We start from the raw sequence: 25,984 nt of genomic DNA, 5'->3' as shown, positions 1-25,984 counted from the left end.
TTTTCTGTTTGGATGATCTGTCCATTGGTGTAAGTGAGGTGTTAAAGTCCCCCACTATTATTGTGTTACTGTCGATTTCCTCTTTTATAGCTGTTAGCAGTTGCCTTATGTATTGAGGTGCTCCTATGTTGGGTGCACATATATTTATAATTGTTATATCTTCTTGGTTTGATCCCTTGATCATTATGTAGTGCCCTTCCTTGTCTCTTGTAACATTCTTTATTTTAAAGTCTATTTTATCTGATATGAGTATTGCTACTCCCGCTTTCTTTTGATTTCCATTTGCATGGAATAACTTTTTCTGTCCCCTCACTTTCAGTCTGTATGTGTCCCTAGGTCTGAAGTGGGTCTCAAGACAGCATATATATGGGTCTTGTTTTTGTATCCATTCAGTGAGCCTGTGTCTTTTGGTTGGAGCATTTAATCCATTCACCTTTAAGGTAATTATCGATATGTATGTTCCTATTACCATTTTCTTAGTTGTTTTGTGTTTGTTTTTGTAGGTCCTTTTGTTCTCTAGTGTTTCCCACTTAGAGAAGTTCCTTTAGCATTTGTTGTAGAGCTGGTTTGGTGGTGCTGAATTCTCTTAGTTTTTGCTTGTCTGTAAAGCTTTTGATTTCTCCATCGAATCTGAATGAGATCCTTGCCGGGTAGAGTGATCTTGGTTGTAGGTTCCTTCCTTTCATCACTTTAAGTATATCATGCCACTTCCTTCTGGCTTGTAGAGTTTCTGCTGAGAAATCAGCTGTTAACCTTATGGGAGTTCCCTTGTATGTGATTTGTCATTTTTCCCTTGCTGCTTTCAATAATTTTTCTTTGTCTTTAATTTTTGCCAATTTGATTACTATGTGTCTTGGCGTGTTTTTCCTTGGGTTTATCCTGTATGGGACTCTCTGTGCTTCCTGGACTTGGGTGGCTATTTCCTTTCCCATGTTAGGGAATTTTTCAACTAAAATCTCTTCAAATATTTTCTCGGGTCCTTTCTCTCTCTCTTCTCTTTCTGGGACCCTATAATGCGAATGTTGTTGCGTTTAATGTTGTCCCAGAGGTCTCTTAGGCTGTCTTCATTTCTTTTCTCTCTTTTTTCTTTATTCTGTTCCGCAGCAGTGAATTCACTGGTCTGTCTTCCCGGTCACTTATCCATTCTTCTGCCTCAGTTATTCTGCTATTGATTGTTTCTAGTGTAGTTTTCATTTCAGTTATTGTATTGTTCATCTCTCTTTGTTTGTTCTTTAGTTCTTCTGGGTCTTTGTTAAACATTTCTTGCATCTTCTCGATCTTTGCCTCCATTCTTTTTCCGAGGTCCTGGATCATCTTCACTATCATTATTCTGAATTCTTTTTCTGGCAGGTTGCCTATCTCCACTTCATTTAGTTGTTTTTCTGGGGTTTTATCTTGTTCCTTCATCTGGTACCTAGCCCTCTGCCTTTCATCTTGTCTGTCTTTCTGTGAATGTGGTTTTCCTTCCACAGGCTGCAGGATTGTAGTTCTTCTTGCTTCTGCTGTCTGCCCTCTGGTGGATGAGGCTATCTCTAAAATGTTTTTTTAAAAGGGTTAAATACTTAGAAACTAACAAATTCTCTTTTAAAACCAGCAACCACTGAGGTAGAAGAAAAACAAAGGGTAGGGGCACTATGAAGGCTGAGAGCGCATTTCAGGAAGCTGTTGGGTCTCTGTTTAATATTCTTGAGAAGCTGAGGAAGGCCAGTTTCTTGAGGCTAATGAAATGGGACTGCTCATGAGGAAAACAGCTAAAGTCCCAAGTTAAAAATGATGAGAAGACACAAGTGCAGCCTGCACACAGACATGCTAAAGTATACAACTATACTTCAATTTAATTTTTTTAAATAAATAAAATTCTTTTGTTTCCCTCTGAAAGATACCCCCAAGTGTAATTCCTGCATCATATGTTCTACTTTTAATTTCTCGAGGAACCTCCATACTGTTTTCCATACTGGCTGTGCCAGTTTACATTCCCACCAATAGTGCATGAGGGTTCCATTTTCTCCACATCCTCACCAACACTCGTTATTTCTTGTCTTTTTTAAAAACATCTTCATTGGAGTCTAATTGCTTTACAATGGTGTGTTAGTTTCTGCTGTATAACTGTTGTCTTTTTGATACAGTCATTCTGATAGGTGTGAGGTGATAGTGTGGTTTTGATTTGCATTTCCCTGATGATTAATCATGTTGAGTGTCTTTTCAGGTGCCTGTCGGCCATCGTATGACTTTTTCGGGGGAAAATATTTATTCAGTACTTTTGCACATTTTTTCATTTTTCTTTTCTTTTTTAATTTTTATTTTTTTATTTAAAAAATAGTTATTTATTGGCTGCGTCAGGTATTAGTTGCGGCGCGCAGGATCTTTTGTTGCGGTGCATGGGCTCTTCGTTGTTGTCGTGGGCTTCTCTCTAGTTGTGGCACTCAGGCTTAGTTGCCTTGTGGCATGTGGGATCTTAGTTCCCCGATGCATTGTAAGGCAGATTCTTAACCACTGGACCACCAGGGTATTCCCTAGGTCCATCCATGTTGCTGCAAGTGGCGTTATTTCATTCATTTTTATGGCTGGGTAATATTCCATTGTATAAATATACGACATCTTCTTTACCCATTCCTCTGTCGATGGACATTTAGGTAGCTTCCATGTCTTGGCTATTGTAAATACTGCTGCTATGAACACTAGGGTGCATGTGTCTTTTTGAAATAGAGTTTTCTCCAGATATATGCCCAGTAGTGGGATTGCAGGATCATATGGTAGTTCTATTTTTAGTTTTTTAAGGAACTTCCGTACTGTTTTCCACAGTGGCTGCACCAATTTACATTCCCACCAACAGTGCAAGAGGGTTCCCTTTTCTCCACACCCTCTCCAGCATTTATTACTTGTAGACTTTTTGATGATGGCCATCCTGACCAATGTCTGTTGCACTTCTCTACACTAACAATGAACTATCAGAAAGAGAAATTAAGGAAACAGTCCCATTTACCATTGCATCAAAGGGAATAAAATACCTAGGAATAAACCTCCCTAAGGAGGCAAAAGACTGTACTCTGAGAACTATAAGACACTGATGAAAGAAACTGAAGTTGACAGAAACAGACAGAAAGATATACTGTGTTCTTGGATTGGAAGAATCAATATTGTGAAAATGACTACACTACCCAAAGCAATCTGCAGATTCAATGCAATCCCTATCAAATTACCAATGGAATTTTTTTTTTCCAGAACTAGAACAAAAAAATTTTAAATTTGTGTGGAAACACATGTTCTCTTCATCATTCCCATATTGTTGAATGCTTATGTGTTTTAATTTTTTCCACTTTAAATCACATTGTATTGTTTGTCTTTTTTTTTTTTTAATTATTTATTTATTTATTTTTGGCTGCGTTGGGTCTCCGTTGCTAAGCCCGGGCTTTCTCTAGCTGCGGTGAGCGGGGGCTACTCTTCGTTGCAGTGCGCGGGCTTCTCATTGCAGTGGCTTCTCTTGTTGCAGAGCACAGGCTGTAGGCGCATGGGCTTCAGTAGTTGCGGCACGCATGCTCAGCAGTTGTGGCTCGCGGGCTCTAGAGCACAGGCTCAGTAGTTGTGGCTCACGGGCTTAGTTGCTCTGCGGCATGTGGGATCTTCCCGGACCGGGGCACGAACCCGTGTCCCCTGCATTGGCAGGCGGATTCTCAACCACTGTGCCACCAGGGAAGCCCTGTTTGTCTTTTTTAAATAACTTTTTTCTGCATAAACCTTTCCCCACCTCTGATGGATTCCTTAAAAGGTATCCCCTGTTGGGTATACCTATATAACTATTAAACCTGAGATTTATATTTTCTAAGGCTTAAACAGCATTCTAGATTTATTTATACATATATAAAAGTACATATATACTTTTAACATAAACATGATTATATAATATTATATTCTTTGTTTTATATCATTTCTGATTATGCAATCTTTCTTGCCTTTAAAAAATTCCAATAATAGAAAAACCCTACATTTAGTGGAGTTTGCAGCTCTCTACCACCTTTTTTTCTTTTTTTTTTTTTTGCGGTACGCGGGCCTCTCACTGCTGTGGCCTCTCCCGTTGCAGAGCACAGGCTCCGGACGCGCAGGCTCAGCGGCCATGGCTCACGGGCCCAGCCGCTCCGCGGCACGTGGGATCCTCCCGGACCGGGGCACGAACCCGCGTCCCCTGCATCGGCAGGCGGACTCCCAACCACTGCGCCATCTTATTTATATTAGCTGTCCATTTGTATTTAGCTCTCCATGTGGAATCATGTCTTCATCGCACTAGGCTTTTCCTCCACCAAATGCTTCAGAAAGGCACCATGGGAGCTAGTGTAGCTGGGGCTTGGTGACCAGTTAGTGAGGGTCTTCCTGTGGGTGCTGCAGTGGATCAGCTCATGTGGATGGATTTCCCCACCTCCCGGGCTCCCAGCTGCATTGGTCGTGGTTGCTGGCAAGCAGGTGACTGCCTCCATTCCTGTTTTGCTTGTGTTGTCTCTGAGGAAACAGGATCTCTGGGTCCATAGGCCCAAATCCCTCTATTCCTTGGAGGGACTGGGACAGGGGTCCTGCCTCAGCAGGCAACTGGAAATGGAGCTCTGAGGAGGCTGCTACAGGTCAGACTTTCCTGGGACCCATATTTTGATCTTTATTTTTACCTCAATGGGAATCTGTGATATTTATGCCATCAGAGCACAACCAGAACCATTACTCATGTTTCACAATTTCTGTGGGTGATCCTGTGTGCTTCTGAAGTTCTGTCACCTTTTCAGCAGTGCCACATTTTTACTCTCTATGGAAAGAGGGCAAACCTCCCACTATTTTGGGCGGTAACGTGTCTCCAGTCACCTTCCCAGTAGGGAGCTGCTCCACGAAGGGCAGGGTTTGCCCTTGACAAAGTCAAGGGTTTTGACAAAGTCAGGTGTTTCCCTTCCACAGAGGAGGGGACTAGACCCTTCCTTGGTCACCTGTGTGTCTCTAGGACCTGTCACGGTCCTCAGCACCTTGTGAAGTTGGTGTCCTAAGGTACCCCTAGTGGACACGTGTTCTCTGGCCGCAGCCTGGTGCTCAGACCGACGACAGGGGTCTTCAGGTACTGGGTGGAGATGCGTGGTGGACACCACATGGCCGATACAGAGGTGCAGACGATGGTGTCATCTCCATCCTCTCAAGGTTGTTGGACCCCAAACTTAACCAAGAGGCAGAGCCTGGGACCAGGACAGAGAATAAGGGCGGCATCCAGAAAGCCTGCCACCAGCTTGAGGTCCACCTTAAGGCAGGGCCCCCTTCCATCCTTCCTCTTACTGTCACTTAATACGCTCGGGGAGGGGGGAGGCTGGGAGGGGACAGGTGGGTGAGATACCTGAGGCTCAGCAGAACCCAGGCTGGGTGCCAGGGACATGCCTTGGCCATCTCGCTGCCTGAGTCAGGGAGAGTCCTCTGTCCCTGAAGAAGGAACAAGTACATGTCGTGGGGGCCTGCCTTTGTCCCAGGAGCTCCAGGCTCTTTTTCATGTCTGGGTCCCACATGGCACCTGTCCTGACACTTACTCCTCGGCTTAAGATGGAGGAGACAAGGCTTGTCCCCTGAGAAGCCAAGTGCTGCAGGGCACCTACACGCCGGCCTGTGAGGGGCCTGAGTCCTGGCGAGGAGGGAGGGGGTGGACGAGGGAAGGCTGAGGCCTGAGATGAGGCACCAGAAGTCAGACTGATAGAGCCCCTGGGCCAGAGGAGGGTTTGTGAAGTCTCCCAGGGCTGAGTGGTGATGGGAGATGGAGCTGGCGGGGGCTCAGGGTTCTCCACTGCGTGAGAGTGGCGTTTGGCAGTCAAGATGGCCCAGAGGGAGGCCCAAGGGCTCTAGAAGGTTGTGATAAACCAGGCCAATAAAGAGGAAAACACAACTTTTGGATTTTCTTTACTTTGTTCACTCTTTATTAGTGATCGCTTAAAAATTCCTTTTGACAACCATCCCATCTCTGCTGAACTCAGGGTACGGAGAGTCCAGAGGCTGCTGGAGGAGGGGAAGGGAGAGTCGGCCTTGGGCCCCCCCAAGCACCTGCGTATCTGGGAGGGAGAAGCGCCAGCCTCTGCTTCACACCTGTGCACCTTCCCGGCAGCCCATCTGTGTGCTGGGCAGTGTTTAGGGTCAGGACCCCCGCCCCCATGGTCCCCCTCCTCAGGGAGACCCCCCCCACCCTGGCCAAGAGTGGAATAGTCTTCTCCGGTTTCTGGTAATTTCATCAGGGCCTCATCGTGTTGCTGCAGCTACAGATAACATCTTCCTGTGGGTAACTCTTCCCCGCCAGAGCCCCCTGAGGCTGGCCCCGAGCTCAGAGGAGGGACGCGGGGGTGTGGGATGACTTTGGGGGTGTGAGGGTCTCTTAGGCAGAAGTGGGTCGGCTGGGATGCCAGAATAGCGCTGAGGAACGCTGCCATTTGCCATTGGAAGCTATGGAAAAAGGGAAGGGGCAGGAGCTGGGCAGGGGCCTGGGGAGGCCCCTGAGCTCCTGGAGCTGCCGTGGGTTATGCTGTCTCCTGATACCTCCAGCTAGGCCCTCCTAACAACACCCAAGCCCAGGTGCAGACACAGAGACCCACACCTCCCAGGTTGGGCGGCGCACTGGCCCCAGCACAGGGCCACCTTAACTGGGCAGCCCTCTGGGCGGGGCACGTCACGGATGCCATCTGCGCGACACCAGGTGGCACCCAGGCCTGAAGCAGGACCTGGTGTGCGCAGCACATAGCTCCCAGCCTGCTGCCCAGCTCCTCACGCTGGGTCTCCGCCCAGACCATGACCCAGGGCGTCTTGGAGGCTGACAGCCCCGGCTGGGGCTGGGACGGGGATGGGGACGAAGACTGGGATGGCGTCGTGCTGACCCTGCTGGCGCTGGCTGTGGTGGCCGCCACGGCACTAGCTTTGCACTGGTTTGGCTCTGGGCAGGACCAGGAGGCGGCAGGTCCAGCATCCACAGCCCCTCGACCTTCACAGGTGGGAGGACCTGGGCCAGCCCTGCCCCCGAAATCCAAGGTCAGTGGTGGTGCCGAGGGACACAGCCCAGGGCAGGAGAAGCCACACCCTCCAGGACGTGGCCAGGGGAGTCCAGCTGCAGCAGGGGCCCAGGATCAGGAGCCCCCGCGAGGTGAAGGTCTGGCTGCTACAGCTACACCTCCACTCAAGACACCTGGTGAGGTGGCCAGCGGAGGGGCCTTGGGACAGCAGCGTGGTGATGCCACTCCAGAAGCCCCCCGAGGAAAAGGAAGGGAGCCTCGCAGGCCAGGTGCTGCCCTCCTGGGTCAGAGCAAAGCAGAGGGGACGTCTGCCCCCCTCCTGATACACTTCACCCCCCGGAGCCCTGGCGGAGAAGTGGAGGTGCAGGTAGAAGCAGGAGGCGTCCAAGCCAAGGCACCAGCTCACCAGGCCCTCGTCCACATGGTGGAACGGGACACCAGCCCCTGGCAGCAAGGTGTGGCGTCACCTGGCTCACTGGGGAGGGGCCCAGGCAGCCGCCGGTGGCAGGTGGACCGCAGCTCAGGAGAGAGAACCTGCCGCTCCCCAAGGCTGGACCCCCTGTCCCTGGGCACTGTGGTGAGTGTGTGGGATTCTGTGGGTGCAGCCAGCAGCCTCCCCGCGGGCTCCCAGGGGCTCCCTTTGCCCCAGGAGCTGCCCCCATCGTACACCCTGAAGACTAGTCCCCCGATGGATGTCTCAGAGAGGGGGCCTGGGAAGAGCAGCCCCCAACAAGCCCCAGTCCTAGCTCTGGACTCAGGAGCCAAAGCTACTGAGAGCAGGGAGGCTGGGACCCTGGCCCCCAGGGAGTCTCAGAGGTCCCCAGCCTCCGTGGAAGGTTGGCCCCGGGTGAGGAGGGAGGTCCTTGTCACCGGGAGCTTCAGCGAGGCCCCAGGCTCCATGGGCCTATCACAAGAGGGGCCACAGGGGGGACACCGACTCTTGTCCCAAGGGGAGGGGACCACAGAGGCCAGCACTGCGGGTGAGGCTGGGGCTAACGGCTCTGGAGACCACCCTTTCTTCAGTTCAGGGCCTGAAGGGACAAAGGAGCAAGGGGGCCACAGTGTTACAGAAGGGAGAGGATCCCTGCAAGGCCAGGTGGCTGGCGGCTCTGACAGAGGGAAGCGAGCTGCAGAGGTTCGCAGCTGCGTGCCCTCCCCAAGCCCCTCCCTCACGTCCTCTTCACACACCCCTAAACCCCTCCCACCCACAGCACATCCCCATCCAGGTCTCTTACCTGTAGCCCCAACTCCTCTGAACTCCTCTCTGTCAGTCTCTTTGCCCCCCAGAGTTGGCCAGGGTCCTGCTGAGGATGAAAATCTCAAAGCAGGCCCATCCCCTGCCCCAGGCCCATCCCCTGTCACAGCTGCAGCCCCTGCTCCAGGCCCATCCCCTGCCCCAGGCCCATCCCCTGTCACAGCTGCAGCCCCTGCCCCAGGCCCATCCCCTGTCACAGCTGCAGCCCCTGCCCCAGGCCCATCCCCTGCCCCAGGCCCATCCCCTGTCACAGCTGCAGCCCCTGCCCCAGGCCCATCCCCTGCCCCAGGCCCATCCCCTGTCACAGCTGCAGCCCCTGCCCCAGGCCCATCCCCTGCCCCAGGCCCATCCCCTGTCACAGCTGCAGCCCCTGCCCCAGGCCCATCCCCTGCCCCAGGCCCATCCCCTGTCACAGCTGCAGCCCCTGCCCCAGGCCCATCCCCTGCCCCAGGCCCATCCCCTGTCACAGCTGCAGCCCCTGCCCCAGGCCCATCCCCTGCCCCAGGCCCATCCCCTGTCACAGCTGCAGCCCCTGCCCCAGGCCCATCCCCTGCCCCAGGCCCATCCCCTGTCACAGCTGCAGCCCCTGCCCCAGGCCCATCCCCTGCCCCAGGCCCATCCCCTGTCACAGCTGCAGCCCCTGCCCCAGGCCCATCCCCTGCCCCAGGCCCATCCCCTGTCACAGCTGCAGCCCCTGCCCCAGGCCCATCCCCTGCCCCAGGCCCATCCCCTGTCACAGCTGCAGCCCCTGGGCCTGCTAGTGGGTCAAGGCTTGCACCTCAGAAGCCCAGTGTGGTTCTCTGCAAGGGCAGTCAGGAGGGGCAGTTCTCAACTAGCTGGGGAAACCTTATTTCGATGGTTCTTAGGAGTCACCCCTTCCCCAGGCCAGAGAGGCCCCAAGGGACAGTCCCAAGGGCAGCTCTGGAGAGCCCCAGAGATCCCAGCACTTCCACACCCTCTGAGAACAGAGAGTCTGGCTCTTCCCCTGAAGAGGCCGTCCCCAGCCGTGAGGACAGGCATGGCTCGGCTGGACTGGTCACAGGGGCAGGCACAGGGGGCCTGGCTGAGGCTGGAGCTCGGCCAGAGCAGAGCAGCACCGAGACCAAGGAGGCTCCCACCGCAGGCCCTCCCTCAGGCCCAAGAGGGGAGAGAATTGAGGAGAAACATCCAGACTCGCTGCCATCTGGAGCTGCAGAACCCAGGGCCCCCTCACGGCCACCGGAGCAGACCCAGCCTGGCTCTGCACCCTCCCCAGTTACAAGGCAGGACTCACAGCCTGTCCCCCGGCCACGGAAACGCAGCTTGTGCGAAATATCCCAGAGCTCTGAGCGTGAGGCCAGCCCAGCGGCCCCAGGGCAGCGCCGAGGACAGGAGCCCGGGGAGGGGCCCAGCCCTGCAGGCAGCGGGCAGGTCCTCACTGAGAAGCAGAAGGAGGCCCGAAAACTCATGGTGTTTCTGCAGAGGCGGGGGGGCTGGGGGGTGGTGGAGGGGCCCCAGAAGCCCAGATCCTCGGCGGCAGGGGCTCTGCAGCGATGGCTGGACCTGGGCAGCTGCCTGGAGGCACTGGCCTTTGCCCAGCAGCACGGGGACCCCCGCCTGGCCCAGAAGACCTATGCCTGGATGAGTGACAATCTGCTACACGTGCTGGGAGACCCGAGCCTCTACCGGCAGCTGAGTGGCGCTGACCGGGAGCGTATCCTGAGCCTTCGGACCAGCCGGGGCCAGGCGGTGCTGGGGGTCCTCGTGCTGCCCAGCCTCTACCGGGTGAGCCGCTCGGGGCTCACAAGGGACCCTCGTGGGGTGGAAGAAACTCACGCGGTGCGGCCCGTGCCCCCGCCTCCCCGCACGTTCCTGTACGTGTTCCACCCCCGGGAGAACGCGTGGCGGCCCCTGACCCAGGTGCCCCAGGAGGCCCCGCTCCGGGGCTGCGGTCTCTGCACCCTGCACAACTATCTGTTCCTGGCGGGGGGCATCCGTGGATCCGGTGCCGAGGCCGTCTGCTCCAACGAGGTCTTCTGCTACAACCCTCTGACCGACATCTGGAGCCAGGTGCGGCCCATGCGGCAGGCGCGTGCCCAGCTCAAACTGGTGGCGCTGGACGGGCTGCTCTACGCCATTGGGGGCGAGTGTCTGTACAGCATGGAGCGCTACGACCCGCGCACGGACGCCTGGACCTCCTGTGCGCCCCTCCCTGCAGGCAGCTTCCCCGTGGCTCACGAAGCTGTGGCCTGCCGGGGGGACATTTATGTTACCGGCGGCCACCTCTTCTACCGCCTGCTCAGGTACAGCCCCGCGAAGGACGCGTGGGACGAGTGCCCCTACAGTGCCAGCCACCGGCGGTCCAGCGACATTGTGGCTCTGGGGGGCTTCCTGTACCGCTTCGACCTGCTGCGGGGCGTGGGCGCCGCGGTGATGCGCTACAACACCGTGACAAGCTCCTGGAGCCGGGCCGCCTCCCTGCCCCTGCCCGACCCCGCCCCGCTCCGCTGCGCCGTGCTGGGCAACACCATTTACTGCCTCAACCACCAGGTCACAGCCACCTTCAAGGTCTCCGAGGGAACCGCCCAGTTCCAGGCCAAGGAGCTAAAGCCTTTTCCCCCGGGGGCCAAAGGGGTCCTCTGCCCATTCATCCTGACGCTGCCCCCCGTGGACCCGCTGCAGACTGCCCTCTGAGTGGCTGCTGGAACGCCAGGGACTTCAGCACTGCTCTCCGGGGAGACCCTGGGGCGGAGTCTGAGGGCAGGAGGGGCACAGGGGCCCCTTGTTCCCGGGACAACTTCCCTTTTCTGTTCTAATAAGGCTCCTGACTCCGCCTTCCACCCGCTCCCCTCCCCTAAGCCTGTCCCCTCAGAGCCCAGGCTCCCCGCACCTGGGAGCTGGTCGCTGGGTGTCCCTAGCCTGGTATCCTACCTCCCACCACACCCAAGCTGCTTCCTTCCTCTAGGACTTAATTCCCTCTCTGGTTACCCAGCGCCTCTGCTGGCTCACCCACCCTCCTCCAGACAGAGATCCTCTCTCACAGCACCACCCCACTGCCTGGGAATTACCTGCCTGTGGGACTCCCTGGGCTCCGAGAGCCTGACGTGTCCCTGGGCACCAGGACTTGGCCCACTGAGGAGCCTGGCAACCCCTGAGCCGAGGAAGGAGATGGCTGGGAACACATTCTGCTTCCTAGGGTCTGTCCCTGGGGCTCCAGGCCAGGCAAGGAGCCCTCAAGGGGGTGGGAAGGGGGACCAGGGAGCAAACAAGTCCCCAGGAAAACATCCTTGCCTCTGGGACTTTCTACCTGTCCTGAGGCCTCTGGGAGCCTGGCTGGCTCTCCCCTGGAACAGCTCTGAAGCCCTCTTTTGTCTGACTGACCTCAAAGGCCTAGAACCCTTGTCTGTGAAAGCGCCCTGCTGGCTCTAGCCCCTGCCCAGACCCCAGCCCAGGCCGTGCAGGACCACTCAGCTCATACCCCTCTGCAGCCTGGTGGGGTCTCTCCTGCCGGCTCAGCCCCTCCAGAAGCCCGCGCCACTTCCCGCCAGCCCCCTTCCTAGGTGAGGCCTGGGTTTCGCCCTCGTTCTGCCCCTTATTAGCTGTGTGGATTGGAAGAGACATCTAACATTGCTTTTCTTGTCTGAAACGGGGCTGTGAGAACATCAGGACACACTCGAGAGTGCCCAGCCTGGTGCCCCAAATACACAACTGGATAACTAATGTTCCCCCTTATTCGCTTTGGAACTCACTGTAGGAAGGTAAATAAATCTGACTGAATACTGCTGCCTGTCCCACCCTCTGACCTGGTTTGTCCCCGTCTGGCTCCCTTTTAGTTTCTTTATTCTAAGTTCGGCACCACTGGCACTGAGTACGTCTACTTCATCGAGAGCCTCTGCATCTCGCCCTTCTCATGTGCTGTCCACAAGGTTTGATGTGCAGCTGGGTGGGACGGAAAGGGTCCTCAGGTTGTGCTCGGAAAGAAGTTTACTGAGTAACAAGCTCTGCGCACAGCCCTGCTCCGGGGCCGCTGCTACTCTGCCAAGGCTGCTCGGGCCGTGTGGGGCGGGCGGGCCTCCTGCGCTCGCTTGGTCTCGTCGAGCAGCTCCTGCCAGTTCTTCTCCACCTCCTCCTTGCAGTTGAGGAAGGCGTCCTCCAGCCGCCGCATGGACTCCGCCAGTGTGGGGTTGGTGCGCATCACCACCATGTCGTAGGCCATCCACGTGGCCTGCACTGCAACAACCAGACAGGCCCTGGTCAGGCCACAGGGGGCTGCCGCAGCGCTGGAGCCCCCCAGCGAGGGCTGGGCGCCTCCGCTCATGCCCAGCATCCTGGGCACAGGACGTGCTGAGTCACCCAGTTACTCGAAGGAGAGAAAGCGGGTTGGCCATGCGTTAGAGGGCTCATGACAACCCTATTAAAACTCCTCTCTAGGAAAACCAGTAATGAACCTTCCCTAATCTCACATAAGCCTTAACTTCTGGATACACCAGCCCACAATACTAAAAGGTTGGAGGCCAATCTGACATGAAATGTTAGGAAAAATGAGAGTAAACACAGGTCCTTACCTATCTGCAGTTCACAGCTAGTGGTTGCCGGGTGACCCCCAAGAAGTCATAACCCTGGCCAAGCTCACATACTCAGGTAGGGCTGACCACTCCCACTCCCCCAAGGCTAGAGCCTCAGGTTATCTCATGCTCATTGGCCTGGGATGCCTGCCCACCTCCACCTTGGCACCTCTCTGCTTTCAATAAGGCCAGTCCAGGGGCTCCTCCTTCTGGGAAGGTTTGCCGAGTTCCATGTTAGGTGTCCTTTGGTGCTCACCACTGCACTGACCACCTTTCTTGCTCTTTCCCTTTGAGAGCAACTTGAGGGCCGCATCCCCTGGGCCTATAGGTGAACATGTGCTTCCTGTACAAATCCAATGGTGTGTGCAGAAGCCCCACCTCCACCTCTTCCCTCTGCAGCACCCGCCCCCCACTGGTGTGGTTCTCCCCTTTAGAACTATGAAGAACAGGGTTGTCTCTCTGTGCAGTAAATACATCTCCTTAGAACTTCTCCTGTCTGGGTTAAAAAATGCTGGATACTTTGGGAAACTATGTCCTTCAGGAAATTAACCAAAGAAGAGATAGGCAGGGAATTCCCTGGCAGTCCAGTGGTTAGGACTCCGCACTTTCACTGCTGAGGCCGTGGGTTAAATCCCTGGTCAGGGAACTAAGATCCCGCAAGCAGAATGAAAAAAAAAAAAAGAGATAGGCAGAATGATTAATAACAAATGCACAGGTATGTCTACACACAACCGAGGTCAGCAGTGTGGCAGACTTGAAGTTTTATAGAAAGTGGCATCTGTTTGTTTAGGGAAAAATTGTTAGAAGAGATACGTGCAGTACACCTCAACAGATAGAGGGCATATGATATATAGCTAGCACAGGGATTCTCGATCTTCTGGAAGTATGAGAGTCACTTGGGACACCTGTTAAAATGTAGACCACTGGCCCCTCTCAGAACTCAAAGAAGGTTCTTGTGTAGCAAGTTGGGAATGGTGCCCAGGAAGCTGCATCTTGACAAGCATCCTGGGTAATTCTGGTGCAGGAAGCCTGTAGACCACCATGTGAGGCCACCTGGGCAGCAGGTGGAGCATGGACTTGAAGCCAGGGCAGAGTCTGCTTCCCAGCTCTCCACTCACTGGCTGTGTGACCTGGAGTAAGTGATTTAAACTTACTAACCTCATCTCCTCTTATGTAAAGGACGGAAAACGTCCGGATCTCATGGCTTTGGTGTGAAGATTAAACCGATGATGTATGTAGCCTGTCTCCAACATATTAGATGCTCAAGAAAGGAGAAACTCTTACTATAAAATAAATAATTCAGGTATTCAGGACAAAGAACTAGGGTGGGTAAACAAAACAAAACAAAACAGCCCACAGAAATAAATCTCATATAGTCCTACATAGCAGCTGAAATTCTAGTCCTGAGTTTCCTGAGCTCAAAGCAGAGAAGGAAACATGCTCGGTTATAAGATTCAGTGACCATAAAATAAAAACAAACCCATTGTTTAAGACACTTTTACCCCAAGAAAGAATTTCCTTATAGGTATATTTCATGAGAGGTGTGTAACATAATGGAAAATGTCCTTGACAACATCCCTACTTTAAATACAAAGACATTCTTCTATGTCTACAGTTGTAGGCACTGGTAAAAGAAAGCTGGTGGCACAGTACCAAAGCACACTTCAGAAAAGGCAATTCAGTGAGACACTAAAACACTATATCAAGTGCATAGCCCTCTTATGATTTGATCCAAGGGAAAAAAAAAAAAAGAAAATATAGAATAGGAAGGACTCACAATCATCTGAAAATCCTTTGGAAATATATGTCGCCTGAGTTTTTCATTCATTCAATGTTTATTGCACGCCTGCTCTGTGTCGGCGTTTTGCTAAGGCAGCCCTGATGATACAGCTGTCTACTACAGGACAGACACACCCCTGCCCTCGTGAGCTTCTATACTAGTTGCAGTGGGAGGAGACAGATAATAAACATACAAGACAATTACACATTGTGAAAGGAGCTGCAAAGCAACGTGTATTGTGACAGAGAAATGGGATAGGAAGAGTCTTATTTTAGACCAGGTAGTGAGGGCAGGCCTTCTCAGAGGGTTTTGGTAAGGCCTATGCAGTAGCAAAGCCAAGGTCCTAATCTCTCGAGGGGCCTGAACAGCAGATACTCTGAGAGGCTAATTAGGACTCGCCCCACAAACTCTGATAAACTGCTGGGTAGGGCCAGGTCCTCACACAGAAATTTAAAAACTGGTCAAGATGTGCACTAGATGCAGGGTTCAGTAAAGGATGAGGATAAAGTGTTCCAAAAATCTGTGTAGGAGAGGGAGGACTAACGAGGGATACAGTGAGTAGATTTATTCTGACAGTAGAAGAGGCAGAAGCAGAGAACAGGAACGACAAGGCTAGTTGAGCCAGGCGATCAAGGGATGAAGATAAGCCTGGAGTTTACAGCCCACAGGCTAATTCACATCACTGGCAAAATAGAAGAATCAACATTTTAAAATGTAAATGGTGAAGGTCTACCTCCTCAAATCTCAGGTCCCAAATGGTTTTACAGATGAGTTCCACCGAACTGTGGAAGAACAGTTAATTCTTATCTAACGTAAGTGATTCCAGAAATTAGAAAAAGAGGGAAGACTGATAAGCTGACTGTATGGACTAGTGTTAACTTTTTTTAAATTTTAGTATTATTATTATTATTTTAAATTTTTTGGCTGCACCACGTGGCATGTGGGATCCTAGTTTCCTGACCAGGGGTTGAACCCGTGCCCTCTGCACTGGAAGCTCCGAGTCTTAACCACTGAACTGCTAAGAAAGTCCCCTGGTGCAACTTTTTAAGAAAAGCATTTGATAGAAGTATTCCATTTACACTGTAGAAAATTTGAGAATAGAGATAAGCAAAAATAAAAACATAATTTTCCCTAAGCTGGTTTATTTTAAAACAAGACAAATATTATATAAAAAAAATTATAGGTCTGTCTCACATGAAAATAGATGTAAAATCCTAATATATGATCTAACCAAACCTAACAATGTGTTAAAATAATATGTTATGATCAAGTAGAGTTTGTAAAAGAAATTCAAGGATAGTTGAGTATCAGAGAATCAATCAGCATAATTAACCACATTAATAAAAGGGGAAATCATAGTAATATCTCAGTTAATGCAAAAAAAGCAGTTAATAAAGTTAATACTTATTTGTGATTTCAGAAAATCAAAACTAACAAATTAGGAATAGAAGGAGACATTTTAACCTAGTAAAGGTGATACACCAAAAACTTACAGCAAACATTATACTTAATGGAGAAACTGTGGATAAATTCCTTTGGGAATCAAACAAGGATGCCTCTAATAATGTAATGGGTATTGAAGATGTTGGTAAATGGAATTTAAACATTTAAAAGAAATAAGAGATATAAGGTAAGAGATAAAACTAACAGTATTTGTAAATTATAAAAGTGTATATGAAAGAATAGAGGTCCAATAGTCAAGTCAATCTTAAAAAAATAACAGCTAAAAGGGGGGAATATACCCTATTAGATATCAAGACATCCTATAAAGCCCTGTTTTATTTATTTAGCCACACTGAGTGGCTTGTGGGATCTTAGTTCCCTGACCAGGGATTGAACCTGTGCCCTCAGCAGTGAAAGTGCGGAGTCCTAACCACTAGACAGCCAGGGAATTCCCTAAAGCCCTTTTTTAAAAAAATAGTGTGGTACAGACAAACAGACCAATGAAAGAAAATAGTATGCTCGGAGATAGACCTAAGTTTATATGGAATTTAGTATATGATGAAAGTAACAGTAAAAAATCCTTCAGAAATATACGTCTCCTGAAAAAAGGACAGTATACTCCAGATGGATTAAAGACATAAATATGAAAGATAAAATAACATTTATAGATCAAAATTTAGCAGAATACCTGTGATCTAGGGACTTCTTAAAAACCACAAACCAAATGTCATGAAGAACCTAGGGGTAAGACAGGAATAAAGACACAGACCTACTAGAGAATGGATTTGAGGATATGGGGAGGGGGAAGGGTAAGCTGTGACAAAAAACAAAACAAAACAAAAACAAAACCACAAACCATAAGGCAAAATATTGGTGAATTTCTTTTTATCAAAAAATTTTTTTCTACTAAGGACAACATGGACAAAATTTTCATACAAATGATAGAAGAAATTTACAATCTTAAAACTGATAATGGGTTAATATCTAGAATATACAAGAAATTACTTCAGGGCTTCCCTGGTGGCACAGTGGTTGAGAGTCTGCCTGCCGATGCAGGGGACGCGGGTTCGTGCCCCGGTCCGGGAAGGTCCCACATGCCGCCGGGCGGCTGGGCCCGTGAGCCATGGCCACTGAGCCTGGGCGTCCGGAGCCTGTGCTCCGCAACAGGAGAGGCCGCGACAGTGAGAGGCCCGTGTACCGCAAGAAAAAAAAAAAAAAAAAGAAATTACTTCAAATCAATAAAAGAAATTCAGTAACAACAACAAAACCCTGGAAAATAACAAGTGTTGGTGAGGACGTGGAGAAACTGGAATGCTTGTGCATTGCTGGTGGGGTTGTAAAATGATGCACCATTGTGTAAAACAGTTTGACATTCTTCAGGAAGCTAAATATAGAATTACCATATGACCTAGCAATTCTACTCCTACATAGTGTCCCAAACAATAAAGAATGGGCACTCAAACAAATACTCGTATACACATGTTCATAGTGGCACTATTCACAATAGTTAAATATTGGGACACAACCCAAATATCCATCAGTGGATGAATACACGGAATATATTTTAGCTATATAAAGGAATAAAGTACTCAGAATATGCTACAATATGGGTGAAACTTGAAAATACTATGTTAGGCGAAAGAAGCCAGAAACAAAATGTCACATATTATATGATTCTCTTACATGAAATACCCAGAATAGGTAAATACATAGAGAATGGAAACAGGTTGGTGGTTGCCAGGGGCTGGGAACAGAGGTATGGGAGTGACTGCTTAATGGGTACGAAGTGTCTTTTTTGCGTGATGAAAATGTTGCGGAACTTGACAGAGTTGGTGGCTGCACAAAATTATGAATGTATTAAATGCCACTGAATGTATACTTTAAAATAGTTAATTTTATGTGAATTCACTTTGGTAAAAATTTATTTAAATATTAGATGTAGATATTATAATTATCTTCATTTTTCAAAAGTGGAAACGGACAGAGAGGTTAAGCAGCTTGCCCAAGTCATACAGCTAGTAAGTAGCACAGGCAGGATTTAACCCAAGTAATCAAGCACCCGTGTCCATGTTTTTAGCTGCTTATGGTACACTGCTTCTGACATTCCCTAAGAAGAAACCCAAAAGACTAACAAGCATTTGAAGAGAATCTGGCATTCATTAGACAAGTAAAAATGAAAACAATCAGATATCACTTTACACCTATTAGTCTGGCAAAATTAGAAAGCTGGATAATATCAAGTGTCTGTGAGCTCGTGGGATCTAAGAACCCCAGGCACTGCTGGTTGGAACAGAGTCTGACTCAGCCGTTCTGTGAGGTCATCTGGTAACCCCTAAAATGATTACACAGGTCCTTGAGCATAGATGTGTGAAGATGTTCATTGTAGCATTGTTTTTGGTGACGAAGAGTTGTAGGCAATCTAGGTGTCCATCACCGGGAAGAATGGAGAAGCCAGAAGCAGTGGCTCACCATGGAATGAATACTATATTGCAGTTAACAGTGATAGATAACATGTACACATGGCTACTCAAGTAGGTCTTCATAACATAGTCGTGAGTTTAAAAAGTAAGATACAAGCTGGAGATACAAAACAAAAAGTATGAATTTTACAGAAACACATAAAAAGGGATATACCAAAAAAAGGAATGAAAAAAAGAGCATAAATAAACAAATAAGTGAGGATTGTTACATGGGCCAGTGACGCTAACACGCTATGAACTGAGAAGTATGGTTGTCAACCTTTCTGCCAGAGAACCATAAAGAGAAACAAACTAACAAATAAACCAGACTCATTAGGAAATAACAAGTGGGGATACACTGAGGCAGACAGGCATGGAAGAGAACAAAGTCAATCACAAATATAGAAAACATACTATATTCTCTTCACTGTGCCAGGCAAGTGGGTACCAAGGGAAACAAGCACATTCCAAATACGATTTCACTGTTAGCACTGAACTAGGCAAGGGAGATGCCAGGAGGCTTAAGACACAAGCTTTCTCAAAATGCATAAACAGTCAGGGAGTTAAGACACATCATTCAATTGAAAAAATATCTATCAAGCACCTAGTATGGGTCAGCACCTGTTTAAGTTCTGGGGACAGAGCAGTGAGAAAAAATGTCAAAAAGTCTTTGTTCTCATGACCATTATATACTAAATAACAAGAAACTTACATAGTGCCTATAGTAAACTTACACAGTGTGTTCGAAGGTTAACAGGTGCTAAGGAGAAAAATAAAGCAGTGAAGGAGGGTTGAGGATGCTAGGAAAAAAGGATCTGCAATTTCAAGAAGGGTGCTCGGGAAAGACTTCACTGAGGAAGTGACCTTTAAATTAACTTTTTTTTTTTTTTTTTTTTTCCGTTACGCGGGCCTCTCACTGTTGTGGCCTCTCCCACTGTGGAGCACAGGCTCCGGACGCGCAGGCTCAGCAGCCATGGCTCACGGGCCCAGCCGCTCTGCGGCATGTGGGATCTTCCCAGACTGGGGCACGAACCCACGTCCCCTGCGTCGGCAGGCGGACTCTCAACCACTGCGCCACCAGGGAAGCCCTAAATTAACTTTTGATGAATAGAAGTTCTTAACATTAGTGTAGTTCAATTTCTCAATCTTTTATTCTGTATTTAGCACTTTTTGCCTTTTGTTTAGAAAATTCTACCCAACCTTCAAAGTTGCAAAGATATTCTCCCCTATTTTCTTCCCAAACTTTAAAATTTATTTTCGATAATTAAGCTCTCATCACTCTGAAGCTACTGTGTGTTTGTGTGTGTGCAGGGATCCGTTTTAAATTTTTATTCTTATTCATAACCAATTTTTCCAGCTTACTTGTTAAATAGTCCCTTCTTTCCTCCACTGATCTTCCATGTCACCTGTGTTACGTATAAAACTTTGTGTGTGTGTGTATCTGTTTCTGGGCTCTCTGTTGTACTCCATTGCTCAACTTGTCTATTCCTGAGCCAATATGACACTGTCAATTACATAGTTTTATAATAAACTTTGCTAACTGTAGGGTGAATCCCCTGTCCTTGTCTTTCTCAGAAGTATCTTAGCTACTTTTGGCTCTTAAGTCTCCAATAAATGTTTTATTTTTTTTTAATTAATTAATTTTTTAATTTTTGGCTGCGTTGTGTCTTCGTTGCTGTGGTGGGCTCTCTCCAGCTGCCGCAAGTGGGGGCTACTCTTCGTTGCGGTGCGCGGGCTTCTCATTGTGGTGGCTTCTCTTGTCGCGGAGCACCGGCTCCAGGCACGCGGGCCTCAGCAGTTGTGGCACGTGGGCTCCAGAGCACAGGCTCAGTAGTTGTGGCACACGGACTTAGTTGCTCCGTTGCACGTGGGGTCCCCCTGGACCGGGGCTCAAACCACTGCAGGCGGACTCCCAACCACTGCAATACCAGGGAAGCCCAAGTCTCCAATAAATGTTTTAGAATCAACCTGTCAAGTTCCACGAAAAACCCTATTAGGATTTTTATTAGAACTACTTTGAAGCCTTGGATGGAACTTGGGGAGAATGAACACATTTATTATATTTTCTTTCTACTCATGAAGGTAGCTATAGCTCCATTTATTTTGGTCTTTAATATCTGTTAGTCAAGCTTTGTAACTTTCTGCATATAGGCCTTGCATATTTCTTGTTAAACTTCTTCCAAGGTAATTCATAGATGTACGTGTTTGTGTTACTGTTATTGTTGCTATTATAAATGGTGCCTTAAAAAAATATGTTCTAATTCTTTGCTGCAGGTATAGAAAAATGCAATTAACTTCTGTACATTGATTTTATATTCAGCCACCTTGCTAAGCTTTATTATTTCCAATAAGATGTGTTTTATGTTCTACATAATAAATTCGGTAATTAGCTCCACGTTGGCCCCAGTAGTCCCTACCTTCTGGTAGTCACACCCTTCTGTAGTTCTCTCACATGGTGCCAGCGTTGATCCACGTGACCAACAGGTTATGGCAGAAGTGATGGTATGTCACTTCCAAGATTAGATGATAAAAGACTGTATCTTCTGTCTTGGGTTCTCTCTCTATTATATATATAAATATTTCTTGGATCACTTGCTCTGAGGGAAGTTATTACATGACCAGCCCTGTGGAGAGGCTGCATAGAAAGCCTCCTGCCAACAGCTACGTGAGCTTGGAAGGAGACTCTCCAGCATCCAGTCAAGTATCCAGAGATTGAAGCCATGACCTACAACTTGACTGCAAACTCATGAAAACCACATCCAGAACCACGCAGCTAAGCCATTCTCAGATTCCTGACCCTCAGCAATTGTGATAATAAATGTTTCTTGTTTTAACCTGCTAAGTTTGGGTTAATTTGTAATGCAGCAAATAGATAACTAATACAGATTTTGGTACTGAGAGTATGGTGCTGCTGTAACAAAAACCTAAAATGTAAGAGTAGCTTTGGAATGGGACAGTTGTTGGAAGCTAGAAAACTGTAAAGATTTTGAGGAGAGCATTAATGAAAGTTTAAAGTGCCTCAAACTCACTGTTCATAGGATTTTGGATTTTGAGGAGGCTGCATCCGACATCATCTATGGTCCTTGGAGATGTAAATATGTTGACTCTTGATTCTGTGGACTTTCACTAACAGTGGCTTATCATCTCATGTATTTATTGGTTAGGTCATTGCTGAGCTAGCTCCCAGTGTCCTCTACACTGCTACAGAATCTTTCTAAAACACTTATCTCTTCATGTCATTCCACTGCCTAACTTTCTTCAGTTATTCCCGTTGCCTGTAGGATGATTTCTTGGTGTGGCACACGAAATCTTTCATGATCTGACCCCAGATGATTCATTTAGATTTACTCTCTATCACTTCCACTTATAGTGTATTCAACAGTAATTGAACCCTAAGTCCAACCAGCTTTCTTATTCTTTTGTTCCTTGGCACAAACTGTTCTTTTTGTCTGAAAGCCTTCCCTGCCACCTGTCTATCTGGGGAACTCCTCACAATACTTCAGAGAAATGCTCCATACCTCCTCTTAAAACATTCCACAATTTACTACCCAGATTTCAGCCACTCATCCAAAATCTCATTGAAATTTTAATATCCTTTTATTATAGCAATTAACACAGTATATTGCATTTATGTGTCTGTACATTTATTTCTCCATTAGATTATAAGCAATTTGCGCTCAGGGCTTGGCATAGGTGGTTATTTAGAAAGTGTTTGTTGGGACTTCCCTGGTGGCCCAGTGGGTAAGACTCCATGCTCCCAGTGCAGGGGGCCCAGGTTTGATCCTTGGTCAGGAAACTAGATCCCACATGCATGCCGCAACTAAGAATCCACATGCTGCAACTAAGACCCAGCGCAGCCTAAATAAATAAATTAATAAATATTTTTTAAAAATAGTGTTTGTTGAACAAATGAATGAATGAATGAACAGTGCTTTAACCCCTCAGTCTTTGAGCTCTGGGATTATATTTTTCCGGCTTTACTGAAGTATAATTGACAAATAAAAATTGTATATATTTAAGGTGTACGATGTGATTTTTTTTTTTTTTTTTTTTTTTTTTTTTGCGGTACGCGGGCCTCTCACTGTTGTGGCCTCTCCTGTTGCGGAGCACAGGCTCCGGACGCGCAGGCCCAGCGGCCATGGCTCACGGGCCCAGCCGCTGCGCAGCATGTGGGATCTTCCCAGACCGGGGCACGAACCCATGTTCCCTGCATCAGCAGGCGGACTCTGAACCACTGCTCCACCAGGGAAGCCCCGATGTGATGTTTTGATATTGTATGCATTGTGAAGTGATTATCAGCATCAAGCTAATTAACATTTCCATCACCTCACAGTTATGTGGTTTTTTTTTTTTTTTTGGTATGGAGAGAACACTTAAGATCTACATTTGTAGAAAATTTCAAGTATACAATATCATATTAGCTGTAGTCATGATGCTGTACATCTCCAGAATGCATTCTTCTTGCATAATTTCCTGGATATATACCCAGAAGGGGAATTGCTGATCATGTGGTAGTTCTATTTTTTTTTTTTTTTTTTTTTGCGGTACGTGGGCCTGTCACTGTTGTGGCCTCTCCCGTTGCAGAGCACAGGCTCCGGACGCGCAGGCTCAGCGGCCATGGCTCACGGGCCCAGCCGCTTCGCGGCATGTGGGATCTTCCCGGACCGGGGCACGAACCCGCGTCCCCTGCATCAGCAGGCGGACTTTCAACCACTGCGCCACCAGGGAAGCCCCTCGGTAGTTCTATTTTTAATGTTTTGAGAAACCTCCATACTCTTTTCCATAACGGCTACACCAGTTTATATTGGTACATTATACCGTTTGCATTGGCTCTGTGATTATATTTTTGACAATATATAAAACTGGCCCTGGGCTTCCCTGGTGGCGCAGTGGTTGAGAATCTGCCTGCCAATGCAGGGGACCCGGGTTCGAGCCCTGGTCTGGGAAGATCCCACATGCTGCGGAGCAACTAGGCCCGTGAGCCCCAACTACTGAGCCTGCGCGTCTGGAGCCTGTGCTCCGCAACAAGAGAGGCTGCGATAGTGAGAGGCCTGTGCACCACGATGAAGAGTGGCCCCCGCTTGCCACAACTAGAGAAAGCCCTCGCACAGAAACGAAGACGCAACACAGCCAAAAATAAATAAATAAATAAATTTAAGACATATGTCAATATTAAAAAAAAAAAATTGGACAATCTCTTAAAAAAAAAACAAAAAAAACCTGGCCCTTCCCACTCAGCATATTCATAAGTGAACTCACTCTTCCCCACATCCTTCTAAACCTGCTATTCTTTCTGTATTCAGAAACTCTCATCTCTTCACTTTTCTCCTTTCCTCTTTCATTCAGCTAACTCATGTTCATATTTTAGTCTTAGCTGAGAAGTAATTTACTCGAGGAGGCTTTCCTTGGCTCCTTATATCAAATTAGGTTCCACTTTTGGCTACCCATAGCACCACGTAGATTATTCAGTCCTAACACTCATAGAAATCTATTGTAACTACTTGTTTAGTTATTTTTCCTCTTCACATGATCGTCAGCTTCAGGAAGAGGCACCCTACAACAGTGCAGCTGGAGGGCTGCCCATCGCGGGAAGGGAAATTTTCAGATATTTTGGGGACTATTAGACACTGGCTCTGAACTGACATTAATTCCTGGTGACCCAAAACATCGCTACCAGTGTAGTGATCTACCAGTCAGAAGAGGGGCTTATGGAGGTAAGGTTATCAATGGAGTTCTAGCTGAGGTCTGTCTCACAGTGGGCTTAGTGGGCTTCTGAAGCCACTTTATGGTAATTTTCTCAGTTCCAGGATGCATAATCGAAATATATATACGCAGCAACTAGGAGAATCCCCACATTTGTTCCCTAATCCACAGAGTGAGGGCTATTTGGTAGGAAAGACCAAGTGAAAACCACTAGAACTGCCTCTACCTATGAAAGCAGTAAACTAAAAGCAACACTGTATTCCTGGAGGGATTGCCAAGATTATTACCACCATTAAGGACTTGAAAGATGCAGGGGGTAACTCCACCACAGTCCCATTCAACTTGCCTGTTTGGTCTGTACAGAAGACAAGTCTGAGAGAATGACAGTGGATTATTGTAAACTCAGTCAGGTAGTGACTCCAATTGCAGCTGCTGTTCCAGATGTGGTTTCGTTGCTTGAACAAATTAACACATCCCCTGGTACCTAGTGTGCAGCTATTGATCTGAAAAATGCTGTTTTCTCTATACCTCTTAGTAAACACCACCTAAAGCAGTTTGGCTTCCACTGACAAGGCTAACAATACATTTTCATTATCCTAATTCAGGTATAGCGACTCTCCAGCTCCTTAGTTGCCTCTCCCTTCCATAGGACATCAAGCTCTTCCATTATATTGATATTATGCTGACTGGACCTGGTGAGCAAAGGAAGCCAGACACAAGTGTATACACTGTGATTCCATTTATATGAAACTCTAGGCAAGTATATCAGTTGTTGCCTGGTGCTGGGGAAGGAAGAGTGGGAATTAACTGGGGAGGGGCAAAAGGAAACGCTTTGGAGAGATAGAAGTAATTTGTACTTTGACAATAGTGTTAGTTATACTGGTGTATACATTTTGCAAAACTCAGTGAACATTACACTTAGAATATTTATTTTATTATTTATTTATACCTAAATAAAGGTGACTTAAAAGCAATAAAAAACAAGAACACTATTTATCAGTACTTATGGGTTGCAATGACATATCTAGAGATAAATGCACAGCTCCAAATGTTTTCATAACTTAAAAAGGAATAAAAATAAATGGATAAAGCATTTAACTCAAAGTTTTACTAAAACAATAATAAAATTTTAGGGAAGGCAGGATGAAGAAAGCCCAGAAATCCAATTAATTTAGAATGTAGAAAAACAAATGCATATTAAGATGCTTTCCCTGCCCATATGCCCTTCTCTGAGACTCTGTCTTCATCCACAGGTCCTACAGATGCGTTGAGCTTAAACTTCCATATTATCACCCATGTGGCCTAGCCTAGCCACTCATGAATGATGTACATCATTGCATACTTTGTAACCTTTAAAAGTAACAGACTGGATGTATACATAGCATCTTGGAAAGAGCTGACACACATAATTCTGAATGAAAAAAAAGTATGAAAAATATATAATCATTTATAGAAATTTAACATAAATTTACCATTTATAGAAATTTCAAATAAATGTATAAAATAGCAATATACATTTCACAAGAACATACACACACAAAAAGTACACATTAGAATTGTTGCCTACGGGTGGAGAGAGGAAAGGGAATGGAGCATGGGGACCGAAGGGGATAAATCAAAAAATTAAACTAGTAGTGCCCTGCATGGACCAATGATCATAATGTATCACAAACTGAGAAGTATGATAAAATCAATTCTCTACATCTGAGGTTGAAAACAAAGAGACAAGAAAATTGTTATACAACAGCATAATCAGGGAACAGGGCGACAGTCTTGAGGCACTGACACAAAGTAAAATG

The 25,984-nt window shown here is 47.9% G+C and overlaps 3 protein-coding genes across 4 annotated transcripts in view; 2 read left to right on the top strand and 1 right to left on the bottom strand.

The window, feature by feature from the left end:
• Positions 1-6,199: 6,199 nt before the first annotated feature.
• On the top strand, positions 6,200-9,092 carry LOC132597946 (collagen alpha-1(I) chain-like). Its single transcript, XM_060306137.1, has 3 exons — positions 6,200-8,325; positions 8,420-9,016; positions 9,069-9,092. The coding sequence occupies exons 1-3, from the start codon at positions 6,784-6,786 to the stop codon at positions 9,090-9,092; spliced, it is 2,163 nt and encodes a 720-aa protein (XP_060162120.1). The 5' UTR covers positions 6,200-6,783.
• Positions 8,970-11,986, top strand: LOC115852610 (kelch domain-containing protein 7B). Its single transcript, XM_030855464.2, has one exon. It carries the CDS (start codon positions 9,112-9,114, stop codon positions 10,927-10,929), a length of 1,818 nt encoding a protein of 605 aa, XP_030711324.2. The 5' UTR covers positions 8,970-9,111; the 3' UTR covers positions 10,930-11,986.
• Positions 11,987-12,265: 279 nt separating this feature from the next.
• SYCE3 (synaptonemal complex central element protein 3) overlaps positions 12,266-25,984 on the bottom strand; it is a 29,272-nt gene continuing 15,553 nt past the window's right edge. For both annotated transcript variants that reach the window (XM_030855383.2, XM_060307027.1), the window contains exon 3: positions 12,266-12,465. In XM_030855383.2, the coding sequence (XP_030711243.1) occupies positions 12,266-12,465 (200 nt within the window). The remainder of the gene's footprint in view (positions 12,466-25,984) is intronic.

Source organism: Globicephala melas, chromosome 10 (genome assembly GCF_963455315.2).
Source record: "Globicephala melas chromosome 10, mGloMel1.2, whole genome shotgun sequence".
Lineage (NCBI taxonomy): Eukaryota > Metazoa > Chordata > Mammalia > Artiodactyla > Delphinidae > Globicephala > Globicephala melas.
The sequence above is the reverse complement of the archived record's forward strand: the minus strand, read 5'-3'. Positions and strand labels throughout refer to the sequence as shown.